Below are 26,609 nucleotides of genomic sequence, written 5' to 3'. Positions count from 1 at the left end.
CTAAGCAGCAAACTTGGCTACTATTGTGCTAGTGTACAGTTTTAGTGCAGTTGTTTCTTTGTCATGTCTTTAAATGATCTAGTACAACTAGTGCTAAAACCTTTAATGCATAGTGATAGGCTTCGATGCTTTAGGAGCTGTGCTGCATTAAGATGTGCTCCTTGGGATTTGATGAATGTATTCTGTCTCACGTGGCTCCACATCAAGTGGAGTTTTCTAGGACTGATACCTGCAGAACTGTGTTTAGCAATGTTATCACCCAGTCTGGAGCTGGTTTATGTAGTACGGAAGGCATGTTATCAGTCTGAGACCTCAAGACCATTTAGAGGAATGTTAATGGAAACTGTATTTTGTATCTCATTGTTATGTGCTTGATATTTTCTCAGCTTATTGCAGGGAAAACTATTTACATTCTCTCATTACATGTACTGTATACATTGAGTAAGGTGGTCTTCAGTCTTACAGGTGTTTTCTAGGACTTTCATACTGATGGATTATCCTTAGGATAATCGGTGATGTCTGACTCCCGACACCCTCATCAATCAGTCCTGTGACGGGGTCTGGGCAACCCAGCAAGTGCCACAATCTCTTCATTGTTTGCCAGACACACACCATACATTTTATAGTGGCTGTGCCTGATATTGCAGCTTAGACTTATTCCCTTTAACTGGAAGGCGGGGGGGTTCTCATTGGGCCTTGTGTGTAGTTTTTTTTTTCTTCTTTTTTTTTCTTTTCATTTCATAGAGTGGAGGAATATTTATTAAAAGTTTGCACAATGTGTGGTAAACTTTGTGCAAGAACACAAAGTACTCTGCTTGGGGTGGTGTAGATCTGTACATTTTCTGGTAGATTTGCATGTTTCTGTGCTGTTATGAGAAATTGGCACATGATAAATTCATTACCACTTCATGCTCATCGAGCGTAAAACACCAAGCTAGTCACTTTTGTTGGAATCAGGGTGCCTTTGTTGAAAGATGAGAAAACATATGCGCAAAAATTACACAAAAACTCCAAAAACTATTGATAAATCCCCCATATAGTGTTTGCCAGATTGTTGCAGACTCTTCAATCTACTGATTGGTGAGGGTGCTTTGAGTCAGTCCCAGAAAGATCTGGTTCTGATGGCCTATCCTATGGATAATCCTTCAATATTAAAGCCCAGAAAAGTTATACTTATGGAACACAATTTCAGGCACTTTTTGTACATTTGATCTGTTAGGCCCCTTGCACATTTGTCTGGCAATCCAATGGTGTTTCCCATGGCAAAAGCATCAGAGGGAAGCTAATGGTGGAACTGATCCCATTCATTTGAATTCACTTTTATCCATTGCATCAATTTGGATGGCGAATTGCCAGACACATTGCATAGTGCGAGATGGGGGAACACATCTTGCAGTGTTCCCCATGCGGTGTGCAGACATAATGGGCCAGGTATTTTAAAGAACTCATGCCATCTGATGTACTTTGCCATCAGTTGTGGCCAGTTTTAGGCCGAACTCACTGAGCCAGATCACCAGATATATATGAACGCAGCCTTACAGTCACACACTGATGATAATCAGTTTACTAATGATATCCAGTTTACTTGACTTTCTGCTTGCTTTGCGCTATGTGCTTTGTACATACTTATGAAAATGAACAACCCTGACACTATTTTCTTCAGCGCACACAGTTAAGAGCACAAAAAAGCCAACTGATTGTTATTTCACCTTAGATTGATCGCGAATGTTTAAATATTTTCTAATGGGGGCTTGCAGCTTCATAAGATAGTAAAATGCAGAAGTGGGGAATTGACATTTTTCCACTTCCCTGCCAACTCTTTTACGGATAGGACCCTGGAAGGAGTTTACGATTCCTCAATTGCCCTTCTCTACTTTTCTCTTAATAACATGTTGGTGAAATGATCATGAAATCCTCAGGCTTTTCTCTAAAGCTTTGTTTCCATGCGGTTAGTCAAGTATTTAGGAGTTAAACCCTTCTGTCATTAGTAAAGTATGGTGAATGGCAGCCAGGTAATTATATACTAATATATATAACCATAAATAAAGCTCCAGGCTTTATTGTGTATCGTCTGGCCTGTAAGCCTGTAATTGTAATAATAGCATGGACATTTTATAGTATCATTGGAAAAACCATTAATGCCCATAATTAGTATGCAATGTATTTAACCGTCTGGACTACAGGCATATACTTTAATAATGATAATATAGACCATTGATATTTATTCTACAAAATAAAGTGCTCCAGCCTCCATGAACCGCTTCTTTTACTTGCAGGGATTTACTGTACCCACATGTATTTTTCATACAATGATGTAGATGGCAGAAAGAAAAGAACATTCTCATTTAGAAACATGATTCTTAAAAGCAAGGTTCCTGCAACCGCTGGTTACCTGGCTTCTGGGATTTGTCTATTCTTGATTCAGGGGAGATGACACAAGTTAAATGCATCTTTATCTTATCTCTGTCTTACTATCGTTTCATGTAGGAGAAATTTATGATCAAGGCTACGTTGAATATGAAAAGTGCAGCATTCTTTCAATTTAACACTGCTCAAATGCCAAACATACCATTGCCCTGCTCATATTTTTTTCCTCTCATTCACACAGGGATACTCAGACATTACTGCAGCTACAGAATCAAATACGTCAAGAAAAAGAATCTGCTGCCTTGAAACAACAAGCAAGCCATCAGCAAAGTACACCACCTTCACCATCTTTTCCTCCTCCACCATCCTTCCAGGAGCTAGAGGCCAGCCAGTTTATCTCTACCCCAGCACAAATGAGTGTTCTGAATTCTCACAGTTCCCCTGCAATGCAACCTGCAAGTTCCTTCAACTATGCTCGGCCCAAACAATTTATTGCTGCTCAGAATATGAGTCCTGCCTCGGGCTTTGTCACACCATCTTCTGGGTCTTCTACCTCCAGCCTCCCATCTCCAACATCAACACCTCAAAAACAGTTTGGTAGAGCTCCAGTGCCACCATTCTCCCAACCATTTGCTTCAGAAGCAGATCCGTTTTGGTCTCCAACATCATCATCTCCACCACCTCCACCACCTCCTGTGATGAGTCCTACAGCAAACTATAGTATTCAAGATCAGTTTCCTCTTCCTCCACCGCCTCCTCCACTTCCAGTGTCTGCCCCTTCACCATCATACAGTCCATCTCTTTCTCCAACTACAAGAGGATCTAACTCAGGCAACAGCCCTGCAGCCTTCCTTAGTTCCATGCTGCCATCCCAGCCATCACCTATCTCATTCAATGAGCTTGGACTTCCAAAAGGTGTAATGCCACCGTAAGTTTATATTGTACCATTATTCTTCTTGTCATGTATGTAGATGTAATTTTATTTGCTATTGCATCTATTGTTATATTTTGTTATAGAAAACTTTATTCTATATTTTAATTAACTTTTCATGCTCTTATAGACTGTGACATAAATATATAGTTGTGTTCTATCTGCTTGACGAATATCTGGCCTTATTCTCATTCTCCCTTTTCTCAAGTGCATTAAGAAATATATAATTTTTCTAACTTAATCTCTGTACCCTGCATATTTTCTGGAGAGCAGGCTCACATACAGGCAAGTATAGGAATAGCTATAACAGAAGAAAATGGATGTATTAGACAAGAACTGAAAGACTGTTTCTTTCTAGGCCACTAATTTGAGTGCAAAAACGGGATTTAGTGGGTTTAGAATTTTAAAAAAAATCAGTCACTGACAGACATATATATAGGGTTATGATATATTTACTATATGGTGGAAATAAACTGCAAACATCTATACCTTAAAAAAAAGAACCTGTGATATCTCCTGATATGTATGTTTTATCAAATACTTGTGTTCACCATTAAACTCTGCATTGTATCACTCCTCAGCAATGTATGAATAAATTGACAGCTAGGTGTTATTATTCCTTTTGTCAAAGGGGTGTGTCTATACTCAATCTGAGCTTGAATGGACCATGTTGGAGTATGTAGAGACGCCCTTCCAGGTGGTAATACCCTAATGTAAATTTATTCATACATTTATAAGAAGAATACACGCAACATAGATCTATACAAAAAAGAAATGCTCATCTCTCTTCAGAGGGATAAAAGTTATTTACTAAAATATATTTATCAGGAAAAGTGACAGGTCCTATTTGAATAAAGGAATGCAATGAGATATACATAACAGAACGTGCACTGTTGGCACTTGATTTAAAGAGAACCATTCATCCCTTTCATGCTGCCTGAATCACAAGTCATTTGTCTGGGAATAGGCAGAGATCTTTCAGGTTAGTAGGGCAGAGATCCAGGTTGGTAGGGCAGATAGAAACCGACAAGGGACCGCCCAGATGACTCTTGATTTAGGCAGCATGAAAGTGATAACAGGTTCCCTTTAAATAAAGTACATCATTCTGCATTATAATTAAACTCACTTATTGAGCAATACCACTTACTGATACAGATTTAGGAAAGTTATGTACAATTTGGAAATTTTTTTGAAAAACCTGATGAAAACAAAACTAAAAACATTATTATCCATCAGTATGTAACCAGCAAGGAATTCCAAATGTGTATTAAGAGCAATCTGGACTTGGTTACAGTAATTCCAGCTGCCTATGGCAAGGGGAAACTAATTTAGTGATAGTCCGCCTCACATGCAATGTCCCATTTCTCAGAAATCAAAGAACTGCAATTCTTTGTGCCTGTAATGTAAATAGTGGATCTAATAATTTCATACACTGTGCTCGGCGCCTCTCCAGTGTCTCCTGTCCGATGTGCCTAGCATGTGTATCATTTTTTATCAGTGTCTGATATCTCAGAGGGACAATCTTTTCAAGCTTGGATATAATTCATTTTTCCACTAGTTCCCTAAGGGAAGCTGAATTTAGGAAAACATTGTATCCTTCTCACATACTGGTCAGTTGAAGCCATGAAAAGTATTAATGGAAAAATGTTGCAAATGTTTATTTTTTGTCATGGAAAATCGTGATGTTGCAAATGTTTATTTTTTGTTATGGAAAATCGTGAATGTAGCAATTATAGCATTAGTGTAGATATATTCTTGTGTTTCTAATACTGTATTCAGGAATTAGAAATCTCAAATATTAAAATGGAATTACAATGGAATTATCTAAATTTGGGGATGCAGCCTATATTAGAAGATCACAAAAGCTTATTGAGAGATCAGATTGATGCCCTTACATGTCTGTGGAGAGGGGAAGGAGTAAGGTGGTGGGGTCAGTGAGAACAGACTGTATAGAGACAACACAAGAGCTAACTGTAAGTATTAGATCTCACCCCAGGGTATGATTCACAGCTTAGACTGTTCATTCCTGCTCTGTAATGCTCTCTATGCTGTTGCTGCTTCATAGGATGTACATAGAACAGCAAGATCCTCTTCAGTATGTGGGTATTGTATGAAGACATCATAAATTATAGGCTCCGCTCACTAGCTCACAACCAACTGAAAATTAGAGGTGAAGCCTGCAGAGCAGAAATCTCGTAAAAAATGTCCTGTACAAGTTATATAATGACCAGAAATAGGAACATTCCTTAAATACAGATAACAGTTTATCCTTAAAATTTACCTGAAACAACAAGTATGCTTTAAGTCAGCTCTAGAGCTGCATATATTATTGTGTATATTATCCAACTTAGTGCTTCCATTTTCTCTAGAATTTTGTCATTTTTTTTGAATAATTAATAGCAGGTCAATGACATTGTTTACATTCTGTGTCTACCCTATCAGACAGACATGAACTACATTGTTCAGAAATACTAGTATGTGTGTGCGTGTGCACACATAAAATTCTTTCATAAAATAGTGTCAATTATTGAATCTTTTCTATGTTAGGGGCTTCCCAAAAAAGGCTGGCCGGACTGCCCGTATAGCATCTGATGAGGAGATTCAGGGAACAAAAGATGCCGTCATTCAAGATCTGGAGAGAAAGCTTCGCTTTAAAGAAGAACTTATCAACAACGGGCAACCGGTACTAATATGCAGACATTTCTCTTATCTTCTTTCCCATGCAGTCATAAGACATTTTATGTAAAATGATACAATTGTAGCTAATCATGCAATATTTTATTTGGTGCATTGTGGTTAAAAATGAGCATCATAGCACAAAATATTGGCAGAAAATGATAATGACAAGTAATTGTCCCATGTATAGAGACCTATGTCCTAATACAGACATCCATTAGTCCTAAGATAGACATAAGAGGGTAGTCCCAAGATTGAAGAACTAAGAATCTCTTTGGCTCTGACCGCTATAATACTCCATTCTCCCCCTCACCACAATTGCAGAGACTAAATAAATAACTATATAATGGTATACTGATTTTGTTTCTTTGTATCTCTTCTTAGAAATTGACATATGAGGAGAAAATGGCCAGACGACTGCTTGGAGCTGATAACGCAGCAACAGTTTTTAACCTTCAGGAGTCAGAGGATGACTTGAATTCACAGGTACATTTCCCCATATGCTTCACCTAATCATTGAAAGATTATGACTGGAGTTGCTCTGAGACTATGAATAATCTCTTAAAAGCTAGTCTATGTTCTACCAATACTGGAGCTCTAGGAAATGCACACAGTTTAACTGAAGTGTTCCTTGGCAAAAGTAATGGCAGCATTCCCTGCATTCCGAGCGAGTGTGACCAAGTACAGGGAAGAATAATTAACAAGGAACACGTCATATCACAAGGACAGTGTACATCAATAAATCACTGCATTGACCGGCCATGACATGTGCAGAAATTCTGTAACTTCATTACCATCTCAGGGAATATAGTAGTAGAGGTATAAGATATATTTAGTTTTTTTGGAACCAAGGTGCGGCTCCATCATTTTAATTGTTGAATACATTTATGCTACATATAAATGTTTCATCCTTAATATGCATTTTCTAGCACTGGACTTTACCTGTAGTGCATGTGCACGGTCTTGTTATTTTATAAGATAGCCCCCATAAATATATAGCAATGGTTTTTGCCTCTTAGTTTCTTTTAATGTGCAGTCTTGCTACCGAAAGGTTTAGACACTGACATTAAAGGGAACCTGTCATGTTGAATGATTAGTGGGATCTGCCGGCATCATACAGAACAGAAGAAGCTAAGCCGACTGATATACAGAATTGTGGAAACTATAATAATTTGTACCTATATATTTCAATCTGTGCTCATTCTGGGCTCATGAGTCCAGTGGGTGGTCCTACTCTGTGATTGACAGCCATCTCTGTAAGCATACTTACAAGAGAGGATATCAGAAGCTGAGTAAGACCGATATTTAAATTGGTTACTTAAATATTGTATTACATTTTTTGTTCATTCAAAACTATAACTATACAATGATGCTGGTAGATTGGACAATATTTTGGGGTTGACAGGTTTCCTTTTAAGTTATAAGTGTTTTTTGTCTATTTTTGACATAGCCTGCATTTAACACAGCTTGAATGCTAGTTGAGATGGATAATAAAAGAGGTTTGACCACTCTCTTTTTTAAGGCAGATCCTCTGCCTTAAATGTAATCTTCTGCACCTCTATCATTGGTCATTGAAAGGTTATTTGTAAATAAACGCTATAATAGTCCTGCTGTTTTTTTTGCGGGATTGCTCTAAAATCTAATGTGTTAAACTGGCCAAACATGTCAGATAGCTGTCTGCCAATCACTGGTTCAAAACAAGTCCTTCTCTCCAGATCCTCACACACATGCACTCTTCACTGAGATACAATGGGGCAAAAAAGTATTTAATCAGCCACCAATTGTGCAAGTTCTCCCATTTAAAAAGATGAGAGAGGCCTGTAATTTTCATCATAGGTATACCTCAACTATGAGAGACATAATGAAATAAATTATATTATAACTGTTAACTGATAAACTATATTATAACTATTGCTGGTATTTTGGCCCATTCCTCCATGCAGATCTCCTCTAGAGCAGTGATGTTTTGGGGCTGTCGCTGAGCAACACAGACTTTAAACTCTCTTCAAAGGTTTTCTACGGGGTTGAGATCTGGAGACTGGCTAGGCCACTCCAGGAACTTGAAATGCTTCTTACAAAGCCACTCATTTGTTGCCCCGCTGGTGTGTTTGGGATCATTGTCATGCTGAAAGACCCAGCTACGTTTCATCTTCAATGCCCTTGCTGATTGAAGGAGGTTTTCACTCAAAATCTCACAATACATGGCCCCATTCATTCTTTCCTTTACACGGATCAGTCGTTCTGGTCCCTTAGCAGAAAAACAGCCCCAAAACATGATGTTTCCACCCCCATGCTTCACAGTAGGTATGGTGTTCTTTGGATGCAACTCAGCATTCCTTCTCCTCCAAACACGACGAGTTGAGTTTTTACCAAAAAGTTATACTTTGGTGTCATCTGACCATATAACATTCTCCCAATCCACTTCTGGATCATCCAAATGCTCTCTAGCAAACTTCAGATGGGCCCGGATATGAACTGGCTTAAGCAGGGAGACATGTCTAGCTCTGCATGATTTGAGTCCCTGGCGGCGTAGTGTGTTACTGATGGTAGCCTCCCAGCTCTCTACAGGTCATTCGCTATGTCCCCCGTGTGGTTCTGGGATTTTTGCTCACTGTCCTTGTGATCATTTTGACACCACTGGGTGAGATCTTGCATGGAGCCCCAGATCGAGGGAGATTATCAGTGGTCTTGTATGTCTTCTATTTTCTAATAATTGCTCCTACATTTGATTTCTACACACCAAACTGCTTGCCTATTGCAGAGTCAGTCTTCCCAGCCTGGTGCAGGTCTACAATTTTGTTTCTGGTGTCCTTCGACAGCTCTTTGGCCATAGTGGAGTTTGGAGAGTGACTGTTTGAGGTTGTGGACAGGTGTCTTTTATACTGATAATAAGTTCAAACAGGTTCCATTAATACAGGTAACGAGTGGAGGACAGAGGAGACTCTTAAAGAAATCTTGCTTGTTTGTAGGTGACGAAATACTTATTTTCCACCATAATTTGCAAATAAATTCTTTAAAAATCAGACAATGTGATTTTATGGATTTTTTTTCTCATTATGTTTCTCATAGTTGAGGTATACCTATGATGAAAATGACAGGCCTATCTCATCTTTTTAAGTGGGAGAACTTGCACAATTGGTGGCTGACTAAATACTTTTTTGCCCCACTGTAAGTGTGCTGATAGGAAGAGGTGAGAAAGCTACTGTCAAACACTTCCTGTGGCAGTATATTTCCCTGAGAACAAAAGGACTAAGGCTAAGAATAGCATAACATTGTCTGAAGGCATTTATCCAACTCTGTAGTTCTGAATCTTTCTGTTTACTTACTGAACTCATGCCAATAATACTGTATATAAAGACTGACGTCCAGCTACATCTAGAGCTTTTTTATTTATGATCATTGGTTTATAAAAAAAAAAAAGTCCTAGTAATTCCCATAGTAGGTTAAAGGGCATGTGGTAATACAATAACATTTCTATTCTATCATCCTTCATCTTCTTTTCTACCTTTGCAGGAAGTTTCCTCTGTTTCCTCTCTTGATGCTTCTATAGAGAACCCTCTTGACTTGCAGAAGGTTACTATCCCCCCGTCTTTCATCTCTGCACTTACACAGATCTTTACTCTAACCAAACACTCTCCATTGTGTGGATTTTGGCTGTTTTAACGTGATTTCATGAGATTGTCAGTGACTGTATTATGTTGTGTAACCATTTGTATTTTGCCTCTAAGGTAATATGTCACATAAAAACTAATAGCAGAAGGCATCACTCTTCACTATCTGACTATCATGCATGCTATAAAATGTCTAAGTGCATGACGCCAGTGTTTTGTTCAGTCTCACTACATGCCTTTGAGTGCGCAACGGCTACAATCCACCTGTGTTGATTTAACCCTGTATTCAAAGGCTCCGTCTATGAGTGGGTTATGTATGTTTGCAGTGAGTCATACACAGATAACCATTTGGAGTACGATAATCTTCACTATTGTAAAGTAAAATCAACAAACTTTTTCTTAGTGTGAACTAAAAGAAATTCCAAGCAGAATTTCCAAAACTGTAGAAAATGTAAGTGAATGCTGTGTGACATAAGTACAACTGGTGACGATGATAATAAATATCAGAAATTCCTTTTCTAGAAATAGTATGTAGAAATCTCATGCAAAAAAAACTGTGGATAGGGGACACATTTTAGATCGTGGGGTGTCCGACCACTGCCCCCCCCCCCTAGGGATGCACGTCACGACCCCCGTCTGAAGCAGGGGCTGCCACACCCCCTCCATATATCTCTATGGGAGAGCCGAAGATAGATGAATGGCTCTCCCATAGAGATATATGGAGGAGGCGTGTGGTCCCCGCTTCGGGCAGATAAAGGGGATAAAGTTTTTTTGTATGACATATCTCCTTTAAGAAGGTAACATAAAAAGACTTCTATTACCAGTCTTCTTTAATAAAAAAAAAACAAAAAAAAAAAAAAACATTGTACACATTGTACACATGCTCCATCTATATGTCAGGTTCTTTTTTTGGTTTTGTTTTTACAGAAAGGGCTGTTCACATAATGTTTTTGCATCCTGGGTTCCTTTTGTTGGGCAAATTTGTCATTAAAGCAGGATGCAACAGGACACAAAAATGATTTTATCCATTTTTATAGCGCCCTTGGTTCCAGGATACTGCACATAGAATAAGGGTTAAAATACATAACACAAATGCAAGTACGATACTTGTGATACAGATTTAATGTCAAAATGATATAGCGGGAGAGAGGGCTCTGCCCACAAGGGCTTACAGTCTATAAGGGGAGGGAAAGGAAACAGTAGGTGAGGGAGAGAGCAGGTAAGTTAGGGAAGTAGGCATTCCTAGTGTAGTAGCAGCAGGGTTACTGTACCTCATGGGCTTCTTTGAAGAGATGGGTCTTCAGGTTACTTTTGAGGGTCTTTTGTAGGTGAGAGCCAAATGGGTCAGAGAAGGGAGTTCCAGTTTGTGAGGAAAGCATGGGAGAAGTCTTGGAGAGTGAGGTGCAGACAAGGGGAGAGGTCTTGAGAGGATTAGAAATTACATGAGGGGTATACAGGTTACTTTTTCCTGTCCTGTTTAGAAACAGCACACAGATGGAACATGTTTGTTTGTCAAATAGAAGAAGATAGCAACAGGAGTCAACAGGATAGGCATCCTGCGGCACCCTGTATAAAAGTTACATTTTCTTTCCATCCATAACAGATAGAACGGGACATTTTAACAGGATGCAAAAAACATGATGTGAACAGGCCCTTACTGATCTGCTTGAATAAATAAGAAAATAAATAAATAAAACAGAAGTTTGAGCAGGTCCTTAAAATGCTTTATGGTATTTTAGGCTAGCAACATAATATCCATTAGATATGTGTGCTCCATAAGAATGATGTCTAAATGGAGACCGTGGGTGCTGTTCTTGTCTGCTTGAATACTGGATACAGGCAAACATCTTTCCAGTAGTAGTAGTCTCTTTTCACCAAATATTTCCTAAATCTGGTTCCAGATTTTCTTTAATGTCTAATGCAAAGCCTCTATAGACCACTCAGCGCTTTGTTTGGTGGGGGAGACAGACCCTATGTCTAATCCTTACTCTAATGGTTAAAGGCTAAAATTGCCTTTTTACCAGTATCGACACATCTTACCATATTACCTTTACTTGCTCTATTTTCCTTGAGTAGTATTTTATATAGTCTCCCTCGATTTTACATTTAAATTATTTCCATATGCAACTACTCTACGTAGTGACACATTTACTTCATCAGCAGGAACTGATAGAACATGTTGGTGTTAGAATGAATCATCCCCAATTTAGAATGCCAGATCTTAGAAAAGACTTACTGCACATCATGCTTCAGTTCCCACACCCCCTACCCCCATATGAATAGTCTTTGTGGACCCCTCAGCATTGGTCTGCTTGTGCATGCCTTTACACTGCTGCAATGAGAGCTGACACAAGAAAAGATCATAAATGTACTTAAAAATAACATGTAATATAGATCTCCAGAGAGAAGCCTTTCAGATCAAGTTATTCCTATGAAACAAAAAGGTACTTAGACGGCTTCTGTCTCATGGGCCGACAGATAACACTGCAACATTGTTTTCTCCGCATGACATTTACAGGCCAATAAATACATAGACTGAAGTACTTACAGGCTAATATTTCCCTTTATCCATCTCCCTAGAGATTACAAATTACCCTTGAGGTGTGGAGGCTAAATGTGAATGTCGGAAATGTATCTTTGTCATTCCTTGGAGTAGACTAAAATCCGCCACATTCTTTTTATTAGGCGTCTGCAGGATAGTCTTCCTGTGGATCACACTGCTGGATGTCCTGTCTAGAAGGAGTGGCTAACTTGTGGTGGAAGAAAATGTGAAGCCATGAGTCCAGCTCTGTTTTTAGTCTAAACTTTGTTTTATTTCAGGCATGTACCAGGAATATGAAGGAGACACGACATCAAATAATTGTAGGATCATTAAATAAAGCTTTTCTTTCAATTTGGCAGGAATACAAAGTGTCCAGCTTTGAGCAGAGACTTATCAGCGAGATAGAATATCGCCTTGAGCGCTCTCCTGTTGAAGAATCAGATGATGACGTGGATCATGACGAAGACTATGCAGAGGATAGCTCTCCTCCTCAGTTTGAGACAAAACTAAAGCATTACAAGATCTTTGAAGGGATGCCTGCTACATTCACCTGCAAGGTGACTGGCAATCCGAAGCCAAAGGTAAGGGATTCAGATGCACTTTGTACAAGTCAAAAGTCAGGAATGTGACCTTCCCTTAGCCTAACATTTCTAAAGAGCAATTGTCCTCTTAACAGTTTTTGTATATACAGTATCTCACATAAATGAGTACATCTCTCACATTTTTGTAAATATTTCATTATATCTATTTATGTGAATAAATGACACTCTGCTACAATGTAAAGAAATGGGCCCAAATACCAATTTTCCCAGTGTCATGTGACTTGTTATTGTTACAAGGTCTCAAGTGTAAATGGGGAGCAGATGTCTTAAATTTTGGTATTATCTCTCTCACACTCTCTAATATTGGTCACTGAAAGCTCAGCATGGTACCTCATGGCAAAGAACTCTGTGAGGATCTGAAAAAGGCAGAGGTTCTGCATAAAGATGGTCTAGGCTATAAAAATGTCTGCCAAGACCTGAAACTAAGCTGCCGGTGGGCAAGACCATACGTTTCACAGGACAGGTCTCACCATGGAAGTTGAATGCACATGCTAAGTGTCATATCCAGATGGAGGAGTGGTAGAGGATTCCGGTGGAAACCAGTAAAGATTTTGTGAACTCGAGGCCCAAGGTTTAGACATTAATGGCAGTGTGTTGAGTTATTTTGAGGGAACACAACATTAAAGGAAAGCGGTCATCCTGTTCACCCACACTAAACCCAATACACTGGGTTATAGTGTGGGTGAACAGGAGACCAATGAGGGGTCACTGACAGCTATATGTACCTGCAAACTGGAGATCTGTCCCTCCGAAGATCTTCTTCCATCTTTCCTGAAACGTGTGCTGGAGACGGGCCCGCTGGCTCGATTTGAATATTCATTGTCGTGGGTCACATTAGCGCTGCACGGATTGAAGGCTTACATGACCCGAGACAATTAATATTCAAATGGAGCGGGCGGGCCCACCTCCATGGCGCAATTCACGGAAGATGGAAGAAGATCTTCGGAGGGACAGATCTCCAGTTTGCAGGTACGTATAGCAGTCAGTGACCCTTCATCGGTCTCCTGTTCACCCACACTATAAACCAGTGTATTGGGTTTAGTGTGGGTAAATAGGATGACCGTTTTTCTTTTAACACTGTTATACAGGCTGTGCACTTACTAGTTAACATTGTAGCAGAGTGTCATTTCTGCAGTATTGTCACATGAAAATATGTAATAAAATATTTTACAAAATGTGAGGCGTGTACTCACTTATGTGAGATGCTGTTTTTTTTTTACATTTTTTTTATTTATAGGGTGTCGGACCTGAGGTTTAGGAAAGATATAGAGAATTAATTTTGTAGTAAGTGCTTTCTTATTGCTATGTTCACCAGATGCACTTTGTTCAATGAAGACTACACTATGGTATTCAGTTTATTCTGTGACCTTGTAAATGGCAGTGCACACTTGTATGCCATTTCTAGTTACACAGCTTCACAAATCATATTATTTTCTGGTACAGTCTTAAATGGACACTGTCAATTGTTTTCATCCGAAAATTTTCAGTATTTCATACTGAAAATCCAGTCAAAAAAGTGACCACTAGGGGTCCCCCCGCCTCCTGGGACACATACCAGTCCTGCAGTGTCCAGTGGTCATCGACATGTCATGGACACTATGAGTGATTGACCGGACTGCGGGGTGGTCAAGAGTTGCTGTGCTTGCTCCCAGCCCTCTGTGAGTCAGAGCAGAGTGAGGGAGGGGGAGAAGTCATCACAGTGAGGAGAAGAGAGGGACATGCCCCATTCCTCTGCATGGACAGAAACCTCACTGAGCAATGATGGCAAGTAAATTAAGGGAATTCTGAGAGAAATATAGGTTGTAGACACATAAAATGAGGTACGGAGCAACTTATAACAGTTTTTTTTTTGTTTTTTTGTTTTGGGAGGGGGGGGGGGTTATCTGACATGTACGCTTTAACCTCTTCTTGCTATAGGACATATGCATATGTCCCAGCACCCGACACGTTCGCGCGCTGGGACGTATGCATACGTCCTAGCGATCTCCTGGACTGCCGCGGGCGGCACAGGAGATCAGCGGCGGGACCCATTTGTCAATCACAGCTGAAGTCCCGCCGCAGCTTCCGGGGCCGTGATCGTGCTGGTCCCGGCAGCATTAACCACATAGATGCCATGATAAAGTACAATATGTCACGAAAAAACTATTTCAGAATCGCTCCATTCAGAAAAAACATTGTAAAGTAATTACCATTTAAAGGAGTTCTCCAACTGAAATCTTTTATCCCCCGCTGTGCCCGGGCTGTAAAACTATACACAATAAACTTTCACTTACCTGCCTACGATCCCCCGTTGTTCCGATATCGCCGCCCGTGCTCCGGTCCCTGTCAGCTTCCTCTTCCTGCGGGTCGGTGACTTCACTCTGCGCTCAGCCTATCAGCGGCCGTGATAGGACAATGCTGCGGCCGCTGATAGGCTGAGCACAGAGTGAAGTCACCGACCCGCAGGAAGTGGAAGAGACTGGGACCGGAGAACGGGATGGTGATATCGGAACAACGGGGGATCATAGGCAGGTAAGTGAAAGTTTATTATGTATAGTTTTACAGCCCGGGCACAGCGGGGGTTAAAAGTTTTAGCTTAGAGAACTCCTTTAAAGAGACCCATCAAATAAAAATAAAAAAAGCCCGGTCATTAAGGTAAAAAATGGGTCCGTCGTTAAGGGGTTAAAAACGATAAAGAAAACATTCCAAGTTGCCACATGGTACAACTATATGTGCTTTTTTTTGTTATAACGTGTAAATGTTAATGTCCACTTTTTAACAACATTTTACAGTAAGTACATTAGTCATAGAATGTTAACTATCTTTCTGATCATATTGTAATGCAATTTTTTTTTGACCCTGACGGCCTGTATTATAGTATTTAGCTGTAGTCACAGCTCTGTAGATGCAGTGATGTACTTATTACAAAGAGGAATGCACAGCTAACACCAGAACAATAAATGCAGTGTAAGCTCACATACCACAGGTGAATACCTCAATACCTGAAAGTATGTACCTTAACAAAAGGAGGCCTGTCCCATTCACACAGGAACCAGTTCTAGGTATTAGTATTGTTTGGCTAATAGAATAAAAAATAAACCTAACTTTATATAAATAAATGATTGAAAATGTTTTCCAATTATTGGTATAAAATTTGCTCAGTTTAATGATATTTTTGTAGGATTAGTTTTTCGAATTTCAGTCTATGTTGTATTTGGAAGATGTATTGGCCATACTCCTTAATAAATGTTTAATGTTCCATTCTAGAATCGCAGTGCAGTGGGCGGTGTGGGAGAAAAATACACCCATTATTTATTCTTCACAGACTTTTTACCTGCACTGAATGGGACCTTTCTTCTCTTTTCTCCACATTACACTTAAGAAACTTGAGATCAATGAATGTCATAAAGGGATATTACTTATCCTTGAGAAAATTATTAGGGTTGGCAGAATGCAGCTCCAGTACACTTTACAGACACAGCAACAGTATCATAGCAACCTGTTTATTGGACAATATGCTAGACATTCCAGAAGTAAACTATTAGCATCCAAGCAGGGTTCAAGCATGTCTGATGTGGTTTCAAAAAGCCTAAAAGCCTAATGAAAGTTAATTGGAAGCATGTAAAAAAGCCAGTATACGTGCTGAGAAACTTAGTGAATACTTACTTTTCTTACATCATATCCTTTAGGGTGAAAACATTTTTACTTTAGTATGCCAGACAAGAAATCTGCAGAATACAGAATTAAATGGTCACTGTCTCTTCAAACAACTTCTCTCCATCAATTAGTTTACCAAAAATGACTCTTTACCCCAGAAAAAAATCCCTTAAGCCTTGGCCACTTGGTCTCACTCCCCTGCTTTTAGGGGAATTCTGTCTCTAGAAGCAAAGAGATCCAAATGAAACACGGGAAGTAGAGCAGGGTTTAGCTAGTGCTATGTGCATGAGAGAGCCTTGATTGTGTGTATCTGAGCCTGTCTGCCTCCTCCTGAGTGGAAAGAAAGTCAAAGAGTTAGGCTGGGCTCACTCTACGGAATTTCTGAGCAGAATTCCGTTTTAAAATGATCTCATGGCAATGAGATTCCACTGCACAGTGCACACTATGGAATTTTAGCGGCAGATTCTCCACTGCTGAAATTCTGCTGCCAAAAGAATGGTGTTGTCCATTCTTTGGGTGGAATCTGCTCCACAGACATTGCCGTTCTGCAGGTGGTGACCACAGACCACTTCTGAGTTCCTATGCTTCCTGGCTGATGTTTTGGTCAATTTTGAATGCTGGTGGTGCTTTCACTCTAGTGGTAGCATGAGACGGAGTATACAACCCACACAAGTGGCTCAGGAAGTGCAGCTCATCCAGAATGGCAAATCAATGCGAGCTGTGGAAAGAAGGTTTAGTGTGTCTGTCAGTGTAGTGTCCAGAGCATGAAGGCGCTACCAGGAGACAGGCCAGTACATCAGGAGACGTGGAGGAGGCCGTAGGAGGGCAACAACCCAGCAGTAGGAGGCAACAACCCAGTGTGCAAGGAGGAGCAGGAGGAGCACTGCCAGAGCCCTGCAAAATGACCTCCAGCAGGCATGTGTTCACTCAAACGGTCAGAAACAGACTCCATGAGGGTGGTATGAGGGCCCGACGTCCACAGGTGGGGGTTGTGCTTACAGCCCAACACCGTGCAGGACGTTTGGCATTTGCCAGAGAACACCACAATTGGCAAATTCGCCACTGGCGCCCTGTTCTCTTCACAGATGAAAGCAGGTTCACACTGAGCACATGTGACAGATGTCTGGAGACACCGTGGAGAATGTTCTGCTGCCTGCAAAATCCTCCAGCATGACCGGTTTGGCAGTGGGTCAGTAATGGTGTGGGGTGGCATTTCTTTGGGGGGCCGCACAGCCCTCAATGTGCTTGCCTCAGACCCCTAAGTGAGACCATATGCTGGTGTGGTTGGCCCTGGATTTCGCCTAATGCAAGACAATGCTAGACCTCATGTGGCCGGAGTGTGTCAGTAGTTCCTGCAAGAGGAAGGCATTGATGCTATGGACTGGCCCACCCGTTCCTCATACCTGAATCCAATTGAGCACATCTGGGACATTCACCAACGCCATGTTGCACCACAGACTGTCGGGGATGATGCCATGGCATTGTAGGGAGGTCATACGGGCACGTGGAGGCCACACACTACTGAGCCTCATTTTGACTTGTTTTAAGGACATTACATCAAAGTTGGATCAGCCTGTAGTGTGGTTTTCCACTTTAATTTTGAGTGTGACTCCATATCCAGACCTCTTGATAAATTTGATTTCCATTGATAATTTTTGTGTGATTTTGTTGTAAGCACATTCAACTATGTAAAGACGAGAGTATTTCATACGATTAGTTCATTCATTCAGATCTAGAATGTGTTATCTTAGTGTTCCCTTTATTTTTTTGAGCAGTCTACATACAGTAAAGGGAATCAACAAGGTAAGGGAAAAGAGTATATTCAAAAGAAGAAAAACTACCACTAAAGGACATGGTTTTCAATTAGAGAGGGAAAGTGGTAGCTGCAAATACAGTAATGGAGTTTAAGCATGCATGGGACAGACATAAGGCTATCCTTCATATAAGATAGGGTCAGAGACTATTCTTAGTATTCAGAATATTGGGCAGACTAGATGGGCCAAATGGTTCTTATCTGTCGACACAATCTATTGAGTGAAGTACACAGGACTGGTTTTGTTTGTAGATTAATACACTTTTCTGAAAGTGACTCTTAACAACACAGAGACAGAGACCTTTATGTTACCTACAAGCTATTATTCTTAATAGTATCTTCCTGCTGTTGCAAAACTTGGAACGTTCTGTACAGCAAACACAATGAGCAAATGGTGTTCTCATACAGCCAAAGGGCTTGAAAGGTACAGCTAAGTGCGAGAGATGCTGGATTTACTGAGCTTTCATCTGTGTCCAATTACATGATTCATCATCCTTATAAAGCAACAGTAGTAGTACATGACCAGCGGGATGGAAAACTCTGGTACTCAATATCAAAACTACAGTCAGACCTGTTTTGTTTTTTTATACCAGGGGGATGTGAAATAGCTTTGTTGCCAAGATCACATTTTCATATGAAAAAGGCATCATGAATAGTGTTACTATACTGGGTATGAAAGTTAAAGATATGAAGGAAGTTGGGAAAAGAAAGGTGCTATAGAAGAAAACATGTCATGATTTGTATATGGTCTATAAGAATATACAGGCCAATCTGTAGAACATCTCTGTTGGCGTCTATAGACATAACTGGCATCTATTGTAACGTCTAGTAGCCCAGGTTATATGACCCTTTGAAAACGTTACTTTGCACAGTGCCCCTTATCCATGCTGCATTGCTCAGGCTGAATTTATTACGATGCAGCCATGATGGAGCCTTCACGCTGTTTTCTGAAATCCTCTTTGAATCAGTACAGATCCCTTACTCTGATTTCATGCCACATAAACCATTTGGGTGGAATGCATGAGATGCCCACAAATTGAGGATGCCTTGCAACCTTTCAGAGCTTAGCATTCTTGGCAGCCCTTAAATCCATTTTCTTGATGTTTAAAATAGCTTTTGGATCAGTGTGCTCATTTTTTTTGATATGTTGGACTAGAGAGGAGTCTACGAGCAGCTGCCTAGACCTTCAGCTGTTATGTCTGTGTATGCATCCTGGCACTGATACTCTTTGCCCTATAGTGACAAACTTTCTTTGTGTCTACAGATATATTGGTTTAAAGACGGTAAGCAAATATCAAAAAGAAGTGAACACTACAAGATCCAGAGAGAACCTGATGGGACCTGCTCCCTTCATACCTCTGCCTCCTCCCTGGATGATGACGGAAACTATACCATCATGGCTGCCAACCCACAGGTATTGTTACCTAAGCCACATCTCACATTAAGACATGAAATCATCTTCATCAAATGCCAATTCAACCACAGCAATTAATCTCTTCCATCTAAGGGTGGGGTTGATAATGTTTATTTCATATGTGTTTCTTCAGTACAAGAGTTGTCTTTGAGAAATGTTTTTTTCTGTAAGGCTAAGTTTCCACTTGGTTTTTTTTTCTGGCAGTTTTTGGAAAACTGCCACTACAGTTTTTGAGCCAAAGCCAGAAGTGGATCCATAAGGAATATGAAATATAAAGGAAGGACTTTCACTTCTCCTCCCTTATGGATCCACTTCTGACTTTGGCTCAAAAACTGCAGTGGCAGTAATCCAAAAACTGCCAGAAAAAAAAACAAGTGGAAACTTAGCCTAATACAGGGCCTTTTAAAGTACCATTTACACCTATACATTTTAAACTCATAGATGAATGATCAGTTGTTTGAAAAATTGTTGTGAGCACATAATACACATTAGTAAAGTTGTCATAAAAAAGTGGATTCAAAAGGAATTGGAAATAAAGGAAGGACTCATACACCTGCTGGATCTGCTTTTGGCTTTACTTCTGGCTTTTCAAAAAAACTGTCATGAAAAATCCCTGCTTTTTGTAGTATTGAGAAATGGATTCAAAAGGAAAAGAAATATAAAGGAAGAACTTCTGGCTTAGGCTTAAAAAACTGACTGAAAAATTGCCACACAAACTGTCACAAAATACTGTGCAATAAAAGTACCCTGGGAAGGCCGGGAATTTTCTGGAAAGTACCACTGCAGTTTTTAAACAAAAAACAAAATTGAATCCATAAGTGAAGTAAAGTGAAGTAAAGTCATTCCGTTATTTCCCTTTCCTTTTGAATTACATTGTGGCTTTGGCTCCAGAAATGAAGTGGCGATCCCCCCCCCCCCCCCCCCAAAAAAAAAAAAAATGGCAATAAAATCACAGCCTAAGGGAAAGATAAAAATACACCAATATAGGTAGATAAAAGGAAAAGTCGCTGTGAGTTATCTATGGCAGTGACCTATCTCCCCGAGAACTAAAGGACTAGGCAGTTGGAATGCAATATGCTTGAACCTTCCGTCTTTACCATGAGGGGAAAGTTGGGGGCCACCACACATATTAGATGGTCCATCTGTCCCACCAAAATTGGCTGCTTTGGCCGACATGTCTAATGTGTATGGCCAACTTTAGCCTGTAAGGTTAGGGAAAAGCAGATATAACTAGATTAAGGCAGAAGATAAGTATTTCTGGTGGTCAAACTTTCATAAGCAGAAATATAATGTACAACATTCCAGAAAAAACATAGTAATATGCCATGTGCTAATGGTAGAACATTGCAGAATGAGCAAACCATTGGGAATCAACAGGCTGGTACCAAACACTTGAATGTGAATCACAACTTTGGGGGTCACATTTACTTAAACTTAAGACATTGACTGCCATGAGAAAAATATTACAGAAATGATTCCTCTGTGACACAAGACTGCAGAGAAGGAAGATGGGAATATATTATTACAGATCAGCTGAAGTGAAATCTGTGTCTGCTTAGGACATACTGAGACGTGTGCCAAGATAAAACACAAAAAGGATTATATGCTAAGCAAATAAACTCTTGTCATTTCTGCACCGAATAATCCAAACATGAGATGCGTGTTGTGTTTCCGATGCTGCTAGGCTACAGGCCCTGGCTGTTGGGAGGTCTGCTGCTCCTTTTCCATTTTATTTCAAGGATTTCAGAGGTTGATCTATTTTGGGTTCTCCAGTTCAAGCTTCTTTGCCTCCAATTTCTAAAAATGCTGTTTTGTGTATAAGATAAGTGCTCCTCACCTTTCCTATCAATAGGAAGACATGCTAGACAGTCATATCTGTAGGATACTACTGTATATAGCCATGCCTACTACTTTCTGGTGTAAGGCTTCTTGAAACTTAAAGGGGTACTCCCGTGGGAAAACTTTTTTTTTTTAATCAACTGGTGCCAGAAAGTTAAACACATTTGTAAATTACTTCTATTAAAAAATCTTAATCTTTCAAGTACTTATTAGCTGCTGAATACTACAGAGGAAATGATTTTCTTTTTGGAACGCAGAGCTCTCTGCTGACATCATGACCACAGTACTCTCTGCTGACATCTCTGTCCATTTTAAGAACTGTCGAGAGTAGGAGAAAATCCCCATAGCAAACATATGCTGCTCTGGTCAGTTCCTAAAATGGATAGAGATGTTAGCAGAGAGCTCTGTGTTCCAAAAAGGTGCCAGGGGTGTCCCCTTTTCTGTTTGCCATAGCTACAGAGCCCCTGGCCATACTAATCAGGGCATCTGCTGATTTTAGAGGCTTTCATTATGGGGACTTAGATGAACGTATTGCTTTATCCCGGAAGATATGCATTTCTTTCTAGGGAATGTGGCCTATTCTCTACCCCCACTAATGAGACTTATAGAGAGGTATGGTAGTTTCTCTGGCCTGGCTATTAACTGGGACAAATCTACTATTCTTGCCCTAGACCCCTTGCCTCCTGTCCCTGACATTGCTTGATTAGGTATCCCAGTGGTAACATGATTTAAATATTTGAGTGTACATGTTACTGCCTTCACATCTAACTATCTTGACCTAAATTTAGTACCTCTGTTAGACCGCAGTTCCCGCAAGGTGACCGCCTGGCGTAAGCTTCTCTCTATATTACTGGTACAGTGGGGATCAAAAGTTTGGGCACCCCAGGTAAAAATTTGTATTAATGTGCATAAAGAAGCCAAGGAAAGATATAACATTTCCAAAAGGCATCAAATTACAGATCAGACATTCTTATATGATGTAACAAAAAAAATTAGATTTTATTTCCATCATTTACACTTTCAAAATAACAGAAAACAAAAAAATGGGTTGGGCACCCTGCAGAATTTATAGCATGCACTGCCCCCTTTGCAAAGCTGAGACTTGCCAGTGTCATGGATTGTTTTTGAATCATCATCTGGGAAGACCAGATGATGTCAATCTCAAAGGTTTTAAATGCCCAGACTCATCTGACCTTGCCCCAACAATCAGCACCAGGGCTTCTTCTAAGCAGTTGTCTAGAAATCTGAAACTGAAAATAGTTGATGCTCACAAAGCTGGAGAAGGCTATAAGAAGATAGCAAAATGTTTTCAGATGTCAATATCCTCTGTTCAGAATGTAATTAAGAAATGGCAGTCATCAGGAACAGTGGAAGTTAAAGCAAGATCTGAAAGAAAAATATCAGACAGAACAGCTCGCAGGATTGTGAGAAAACAATTCAAAACCCACGTTTGATTTCACAATCCCTCCAGAAAGATCTGGCAGACACTGGAGTTGTGGTACACTATTCCACTATAAAGAGATACAAATATGGTCTTCATGGTGCATTTTGGAAACAAGTTCATCGGTCCACAGAAACAAGTTCTGTGGACCGATGAGGTAAAAATTTAACTTTTTGGCCGTAATGAGCAAAGGTACGTTTGGAGAAGAAGGGGAACAGAATTGAATGAAAAGAACCTCTGTCCAACTGTTAAGCATGGGGGTGGATCAATCATGCTTTGGAGTTGTATTGCAGCCAGTGGCACAGGGAACATCTCACGAATAGAAGGAAAAATGGATTCAATAAAATTTCAGCAAATTTTGGATGCTAACTTGATGCCATCTGTGAAAAAGCTGAAGTTAAAGAGAGGATGGCTTCTACAAATGGTTAATGATCCTAAACACACCTTGAAATCCACAGGGGATTACATCAAGAGGCGTAAACTGAAGGTTTTGCCATGCCTTCACAATCTCCTGAACTCAACATAATTGAAAATCTATGGATAGACCTTAAAAGAGCAGTGCGTGACAGACAGCCCAGAAATCTCAAAGAACTGGATGACTTTTGTAAGGAAGAATGGGCAAAGATACCTCAAACAAGAACTGAAAGACTCTTGGCTGGCTACAAAAAGCGTTTACAAGCTGTGATACTTGCCAAAGGGGGCAGCACAAGATATTAACTCTGCAGGGTACCCAAACTTTTGCAGACACCATTTTCTTGTGTTCTGTTATTTTGAAAGTGTAAATGATGGAAATAAAATCTAACTTTTGTTGACATATTATAAGAATGTCTAATCTGTAATTTGATGCCTTTTGGAGATTTTTCTATCTTTCCTTGGCTTCTTTATGCACATTAATACAATTTTTTACCTGGGGTGCCCAAACTTTTGATCCCCACTGTAAACTAATAGCGCAGCATTGGCTGAGAACCTCCCTATCCACCTTGTCTGAGCTGATCTTGAAAATAAATCACATCTGTTTAGAGAAAGGGGTGTATACTAAGTGAAAAGCTATAAGAAAATTCGAATCCATTTGGGGCCCCTGGATAGATACTCCTGGTCTATCCTCTACCTACCTGCAGAAGTCTCCTATGGAAGCATATTTGAGGAGAATGGGGGTCCCTGGAGGACGATAGTACTGGTCACCCTGTAAAGTATGGATATTATACCCTGAAAGGAATATAGATGGAGCTTTCCTTTGTCTGTCTGATAACCCTCTCGGCTTCCTATTCATTTTATTTTCTCCCCCCCTCCCCTTTGTGTGTTTTGTGCCTCTGTCCTGGTCGCCCCATGTTTGTACCAATTGTCTTGACTTCTGCCGGCTGGAGATATTGTAGCTCTGTGTCTGTAATTTTTTTTTTTTTTGTCAACACCGCATTGTGAAAACTTGTGTATTATATGCATATTGAAGTAGACCTGGATGAAAGAAGGGGGGAGGTGGGAGGGATTTGATTTAAAAAAAAAAAACACAAATCAGCCCTGGGTCTAACTTTGACTGGTGAGTCGTAAGCCATATATTACTTGTGTACACAAAATGACTGCATGTTTACCATGTCAGAATGCTGCGCCTGCCGTTTATCCCAGATGCATTTCTATGTGTTTACATTACAATGAGTTGTACAATGAAACCACACGTGTTAGGCTAGGACATTGTGTTTAATTAACTCATATTTACTGTGTAAAATGTCCAAGCAATGCTAAATACTACATATGTGGCCAATTCTTTATGCAAGAGAGGCATCTCCACCTATTGTCTAACCAAGGAGGTCATATGCAGCTCGTTGTGCTAACCCAACAGGCAAGAGACAATTAAAAACTGTGCAGAGGAAAAGTTGACCAATTGCCCATAGCAACCAATCAGATCACTTCTTTCATTAAAAAAAAAAAGGCCCTGGAAAAAATAAAAGAATCTGATTGGTTGCTATGGGCAACTGCCCGCTTCTGCTCTGCAGAGGTTTTGATAAATCTTTCCCAATGAGCATTTCAGAGCAGCCTAACAAGAAGGTTCTTCACTACTGAATATGGGGTTGGCCAGATATTACCACTTGCTGGTGACACATTGGATTGAAAGGGTCCTCAAGTTTTACCTTGTGATTCTTAGGTAAGGTATGTATAGACATTTCAGCCATCAATTTATAGAGTTTTTATTTTTTTTAACAGGGGAGAGTAAGTTGCACTGGGAGGCTGATGGTACAAGCTGTGAACCAGAGGGGAAGAAGTGTCCGCACGCCCACATCACAGCCCCATGCTAGACGGTATATTATATGGTTAATTTGTATATTGTATTGGATAATGTATATTATGTGATACATTTTTTAAGCTGATAAACCTAAAACTACATCTGAATACACTATTCATTTACAACGTAAATAGTACAGTCATCAATAACATTCCATCAGTAGAATACAGGGTGCCTTGTGCAGTATTCTGGACTGGGTCTATATACCACAGACTGGTTGTAATGAAGCAGTCTATAGTTTGCTGGCAGAAAAGCTTCAGAAAAACTCTCTGTTATCTTGATTATTAGCAAAATGTTCAGTTTTCGTAAGGACATATATTCCCCAGTCATTGGGCATCTATTCTAAAATGGTCTTAGGCTGAGTTCACACATAGAACTTTAGTCAGTCTTTTAACCAAAACCAGGTGTGGAAGTAACACAAAGAAAAACAATAATGAAAAGATTTGCAAGTTTTTCTGTGTTTTGGACTAATTTCTGGTTTTGGATAAAAGTACTTTGTGTGGAACCCAGCGTTAAATGGGTTCTCTGGCAAACTGAACTTATCAGGCACTTATCCCCTATGCAAAGGATAGGGGATAATTGTCTGATCATGGGGATCTCCTGGCTACTTATCCATCCTTCCAAAAACCACTCCAACCTCCACGGAGAATAATAGGTGCTGCCAAGAAGATGATGCAGAAGTGATAATAAAAATGTATTTTATTAAAACATGCTACGCATTACAAAACCGGACCGGTTTCACACTCGGAGCCTCCAGCGCTCAGGGGAGTTCACAAAGGTGGGTGCGCAATGACAGATTGTGGGGGTGATCATACATCTTATCCCCTATCCTTTGGATAGGGGATAAGATGTATTAGGGCCAGAGTACCCCTTTTAATAAAATAAGTTTTTATTATCACTTCTGCATCACCTTACTGGCAGCGCCTATTATGCTCTGTGGAGGTTGGAGTGGTTTTGGAATCTATTATTTACGCCTGGGAGCGTGAGGAGGAATGTGCAGCAGCCTTAAATGACCAAGTGCTTAAACGAATTTGCACAACCGTGTTAGGTGAGTTGATCCTCGGCTCACTTATTTTTAGCGCTTTTTTGTCTTTTGTATTTTAGTACTTATCCATCCTTGGCATGCTCCAGCCCCTACCTTCATGCTCAGCCAATTACTGGCTAAGGCAGGACATCAGTGCGGTTGGTAATTGGCTAAACAGGCTATCACTTGGGCTCGTCCAGGAAGGTAGGGTCCAGAGCGTGCCAAGGACAGGTAAGTAGCTAGAGCCTCATACAGGAGATCTCGGAGAGTCCCAGCGATCGGACCCCGCGCAACCAGATAATTTTCCCCTATCCACAGTGTCTAATAAGGTCAGTTCCCTGGAGCAACTTTTTAAACCAAATTGTGCTAAAATAAAATGTTGGCATCTTAATACATATATGGCGCATCTTTGGCTGCCTATGATCCACAATCTTAAAT

The 26,609-nt window shown here is 40.2% G+C and overlaps 1 protein-coding gene across 3 annotated transcripts in view; it reads left to right on the top strand.

Annotated features, from left to right (window-relative positions):
- PALLD (palladin, cytoskeletal associated protein) overlaps nucleotides 1-26,609 on the top strand; it is a 236,780-nt gene that overhangs the window by 192,700 nt on the left and 17,471 nt on the right. For all 3 annotated transcript variants that reach the window (XM_056560987.1, XM_056560997.1, XM_056561007.1), the window contains 6 exons: nucleotides 2,609-3,295; nucleotides 5,846-5,981; nucleotides 6,359-6,460; nucleotides 12,487-12,708; nucleotides 19,443-19,592; nucleotides 25,069-25,163. In XM_056560987.1, the coding sequence (XP_056416962.1) occupies nucleotides 2,609-3,295; nucleotides 5,846-5,981; nucleotides 6,359-6,460; nucleotides 12,487-12,708; nucleotides 19,443-19,592; nucleotides 25,069-25,163 (1,392 nt within the window). The remainder of the gene's footprint in view (nucleotides 1-2,608; nucleotides 3,296-5,845; nucleotides 5,982-6,358; nucleotides 6,461-12,486; nucleotides 12,709-19,442; nucleotides 19,593-25,068; nucleotides 25,164-26,609) is intronic.

Source organism: Hyla sarda, chromosome 1 (assembly GCF_029499605.1).
Source record: "Hyla sarda isolate aHylSar1 chromosome 1, aHylSar1.hap1, whole genome shotgun sequence".
Lineage (NCBI taxonomy): Eukaryota > Metazoa > Chordata > Amphibia > Anura > Hylidae > Hyla > Hyla sarda.
The sequence above is the reverse complement of the archived record's forward strand: the minus strand, read 5'-3'. Positions and strand labels throughout refer to the sequence as shown.